Source organism: Salvelinus fontinalis, chromosome 2, assembly GCF_029448725.1.
Source record: "Salvelinus fontinalis isolate EN_2023a chromosome 2, ASM2944872v1, whole genome shotgun sequence".
Classification (NCBI taxonomy): domain Eukaryota; kingdom Metazoa; phylum Chordata; class Actinopteri; order Salmoniformes; family Salmonidae; genus Salvelinus; species Salvelinus fontinalis.
The window spans coordinates 91652353-91657352 of record NC_074666.1 but is presented as its reverse complement, the minus strand read 5'-3'; the positions used below and the strand labels follow the sequence as shown (position 1 = coordinate 91657352).

Genomic DNA, 5000 nt, shown 5'->3' with positions numbered 1-5000 from the left:
CAGAGGAGAGAAAAGGAGAAGAGGAGAGATGATGAAAAGAGGAGAGGAAAGGAGAAGAGGAGAGATGATGAACAGAGGAGAGGAAAGGAGAAGAGGAGAGATGATGAACAGAGGAGAGAAAAGGAGAAGAGGAGAGATGATGAAAAGAGGAGAGAAAAGGAGAAGAGGAGAGATGATGAAAAGAGGAGAGGAAAGGAGAAGAGGAGAGATGATGAAAAGAGGAGAGAAAAGGAGAAGAGGAGAGATGATGAAAAGAGGAGAGGAAAGGAGAAGAGGAGAGATGATGAACAGAGGAGAGGAGAGATGATGAACAGAGGAGAGGAAAGGAGAAGAGGAGAGATGATGAACAGAGGAGAGGAGAGATGATGAACAGGGGAGAGGAAAGGAGAAGAGGAGAGATGATGAACAGAGGAGAGAAGAGGAGAATAACAGATGATGAACAGAGGAGATGAAAGGAGAAGAAGAGGAGAGATGATGAACAGAGGGCCTTCAGAAAGTATTCATACCCTTGACTTACTCTACATTTTCATGTGTTCCAGCCTGAAATCAAAATAGATTAAAAATAAATAAATTCTCACCCATCTACACACAATACCCCATAATGACACTGTCAAAACATGTTTATAGATGTTTTTTCTCAAAATGTATTGAAAATTAAATACAAAAATATCTAATTTACATACGTATTCACATCCCTGAGTCAATACATGTTAGAATCACCTTTGGCCGTGATTACAGCTGTCTGTCTTTCAGAGTCTTTCTGGGTAAGTCTCTAAGAGCTTTACACACCTGGATTGTGTAATATTTGATCAACATATTGATTGTTGATCATTGCTAGACAACCATTTTCAAGTCTTACCATGGATTTTCAAACAGATTTAAGTCCAAACTGTAAACGTGTATTTGAGTATTAAAAGGGCTTCTAAAGTTTGTCATTTCTACTTTGAAATGTCAGATTTGAACTTTATCTAAACATTTGATCAACCCTTACAAACATGTCTATGAATTATAATTCACATTTCCTGCTTCTGCAGAAGAATAGATGTTACTTTCTATACGTGTAAAGTCTTGTTGACGGTCCATCTTCCTCCAACTGGATGTCATGAACATTAGCTGTAGTGAGATGGAGGTGTGTTTACTGTTGGCACAAGATGGCAACTAGCCCAGTTTAACCACGTCTTCTGTCTGAACCCGTCTCTTAGCTAGACCCAGTTTAACCACGTCTTCCTGAACCCGTCTCTTAGCTAGACCCAGTTTAACCACGTCTTCTGTCTGAACCCGTCTCTTAGCTAGACCCAGTTTAACCACGTCTCCTTCCTGAACCCGTCTCTTAGCTAGACCCAGTTTAACCACGTCTCCTTCCTGAACACGTCTCTTAGCTAGACCCAGTTTAACCACGTCTTCTTTCTGAACCCGTCTCTTAGCTAGACCCAGTTTAACCACGTCTCCTTCCTGAACCCGTCTCTTAGCTAGATCCAGTTTAACCACGTCTTCTGTCTGAACCCGTCTCTTAGCTAGACCCAGTTTAACCACGTCTTCTCTTAGCTAGACACAGTTTAACCAGGTCTCCTTTCTGAACCCGTCTCTTAGCTAGATCCAGTTTAACCACGTCTTCTTTCTGAACCCGTCTCTTAGCTAGACCCAGTTTAACCACGTCTCTTTCCTGAACCCGTCTCTTAGCTAGCCCAGTTTAACCTGTTTGGGCTGCAAGGGGCAGTATTGAGTAGCCAGATAAAAGGTGTCCATTTCAAACGGCCTCATACTCAATTCTTGCTCGTACAATATGCATATTATTATTACTATTGGATAGAAAACACTATCTAGTTTCTAAAACCGTTTGAATTATTTCTCTGAGTGAAACAGAACTCATTCTGCAGCACATTTCCTGACCAGGAAGTGGAAAGTCTGAAATCGATGCTCTGTTCTTCTTCCTGCCTATAAATGGGCACAAGACCTATTAGTATACATGCACGTCATACACCTTCCTCTGGGTGTCAAGAGGCTGTGAGAGAAGAAATTAGGTGATTATCTTGGTCTGAGATGGAACACATCATCTTGGAATGACGTGTCCCCCATTTTCGGTACTCTGAAGAGCGAGAGCTGGACAGTGGGATTGCCTTTTGTTTAGCTGCCGTTATAGGCGACTACAATCTCCGGCTTTGATTTTATTTGATACATGTCACCATATCATCGTAAAGTATGTTTTTTCAATATAGTTTCATCAGATTATTGAATTTTTTTCGGGAGTTTTGTCGTGTTCCGTTCTCTTCCGTTTGTTGACATGGAGAGTGTCGTGCCACCCGGCTAGTGCGCTTGCTAAATGAAGAGGGAAAGTTGCCGTTCTGAATCCAAACAACGACTGTTCTGGACAAAGGACACCTTGTCCAACATTCTGATGAAAGATCAGCAAAAGTAAGATCCATTTTATGATGTTATTTCATATATCTGTCGTAGTCGCCGGCGCCCAAGTGTTTCTGGCTATTGTGCTAAGCTAATATAACGCTACATTTTTTTCCCGCTGTAAAACACTTAATAAATCGGAAATATTGTCTGGAATCACAAGATGCCTGTCTTTCATTTGCTGTACACTATGTATTTTTCAGAAATGTTTTATGATGAGTAATTAGGTATTTGACGTTGGTGCCTGTAATTATTATGGCTGCTTTCGGTACAATTTCTGACTGTAGTTGCAATGTAAACTATGATTTATACCTGAAATATGCACATTTTTCTAACACAACATATGCTATACAATAAATATGTTATCAGACTGTCATCTGATGAAGTTGTTTCTTGGTTAGTGGCTATTTATATCTTTATTTGGTCGAATTTGTGATAGCTACTGATGGAGTAAAAAACTGGTGGAGTAAAAAAAGTGGTGTCTTTTGCTAACGTGGTTAGCTAATAGATTTACATATTGTGTCTTTCCTGTAAAACATTTAAAAAATCGGACATGTTGGCTGGATTCACAAGATGTGTACCTTTCATATGCTGTATTGGACTTGTTAATGTGTGAAAGTTAAATATTTAAAAAAATATATATATTTTGAATTTCGCCCCCTGCACTTGAGTTGGCTGTTGTCATAAGTGTACCGACGTCGGGCTTGCAGCCAGAAGAAGTTTTAACCACGTCTCCTTTCTGAACCCGTCTCTTAGCTAGAAACAGTTTAACCACGTCTTCTGTCTGAACCCGTCTCTTAGCTAGACCCAGTTTAACCACTATTGCTTCCGCTGTGCCTTAATTAATAAATATTGATGAATCAGGGAATCAGGGAATCATCACCTGACTGAACCGGGATTCGATGATGAACACAGCTCTACACAGTTAGTGGATCAACACTGTATCAGCACGTTCCTCAGAGAATTACCAAAGATTACCAAAACGATGTGATAGCACATTTCTTGCCTCATAAAGAGCACGCACGCAAACACACGCACACACGCACGCAAACACACGCACACACGCACGCACGCAAACACACGCACACACGCACGCACGCAAACACACGCACACACGCACGCACGCAAACACACGCACACACGCACGCACGCAAACACACGCACACACGCACGCACGCAAACACACGCACACACGCACGCAAACACACGCACACACGCACGCACGCAAACACACGCACACACGCACGCACGCAAACACACGCACACACGCACGCACGCAAACACACGCACACACGCACGCACGCAAACACACGCACACACGCACGCAAACACACGCACACACGCACGCACGCAAACACACGCACGCACGCAAACACACGCACACACGCACGCACGCAAACACACGCACACACGCACGCAAACACACGCACACACGCACGCACGCAAACACACGCACACACGCACGCACGCAAACACACGCACACACGCACGCACGCAAACACACGCACACACGCTCGCACCGCAAACACACGCACACACGCACGCACGCAAACACACGCACACACGCACGCAAACACACCGCACACACGCACGCACGCAAACACACGCACACCACGCACGCACGCAAACACACGCACACACGCACGCACGCAAACACACGCACACACGCACGCACGCAAACACACGCACACACGCACGCAAACACACGCACACACGCACGCACGCAAACACACGCACGCACGCAAACACACGCACACACGCACGCACGCAAACACACGCACGCACGCACACACACACACGCACACGCACGCACACACACAAAAGAGTGTTGAGCAACAGTTAGCTCCACCAGTGACAGAGGGGGGGGGTGGGGGGGGGGGGGGGGGTAGAGACACAGCACTGGTAAAATGGTGTCACACTTTACATATGAAAGAGCAGTGAGGTTCATCAACATGTGCTGTATCACATGGCCACAACCACAAACATTCACTAGTCAACAACTAACAACAGAAACCTTCCTACTAAATATTTCTCAGCATCGAGGCTCAGACCAAAACATACTGCCATTCAAAGTAAACCAAGACATTCTTTTACTTTTACTTTTGAAGAAAATCCCATTATTCAGAAAAACATGCATTGTAAACAGCCCGGTCCAGACTGTTGCCCTTCCCCCCTTTTCCCCACCGCTGAAGTGGACCGATCCAGCCAGGGTCTCATGGTTTGAAGAGGCATTGAGATCGGCCCATAGAGGCCGCAGGGGGAGGATATAAAAGATTCCTACCTTCTCTCATTCACAAAAGCCAGTCCGATTCCCGTTCTCTCAACGCTCCAGTCCTCAACCATACAGCTGCCTGCCCACCAGGCAGAGAAGAAGAGAAGGAGAAAGTCCTTTTTCTTTTCTTTCTTTGCTCAGTTTATCCACTCGCTTTCCTGAGCTGGAGAGGCGATGGGGAGGATTTTGAGCTGATGCCTCTAAAATCCTCTACCTCTCTGTCTCTCTCTCTCTGACTGACTTTCTCCCTCTCTCTCTCTTGCACTACCTCGCTGTCTTGTCTCTCTCTCTGTGTGTGTGAGAGCAGGGGGGTGATGGCTGATGCAGC

At 44.9% G+C, this 5000-nt stretch overlaps 1 protein-coding gene across 1 annotated transcript in view; it reads right to left on the bottom strand.

Moving 5' to 3' along the window:
- Window positions 1–4851, bottom strand: part of LOC129831719 (neuronal-specific septin-3-like) — a 74090-nt gene extending 69239 nt beyond the window's left edge. Inside the window, exon 1 of the mRNA XM_055895113.1 lies at window positions 4682–4851. Coding sequence (XP_055751088.1) covers window positions 4682–4691 — 10 coding nt within the window. The 5' untranslated portion in view covers window positions 4692–4851. The remainder of the gene's footprint in view (window positions 1–4681) is intronic.
- Between the last annotated feature and the right edge of the window lie 149 nt (window positions 4852–5000).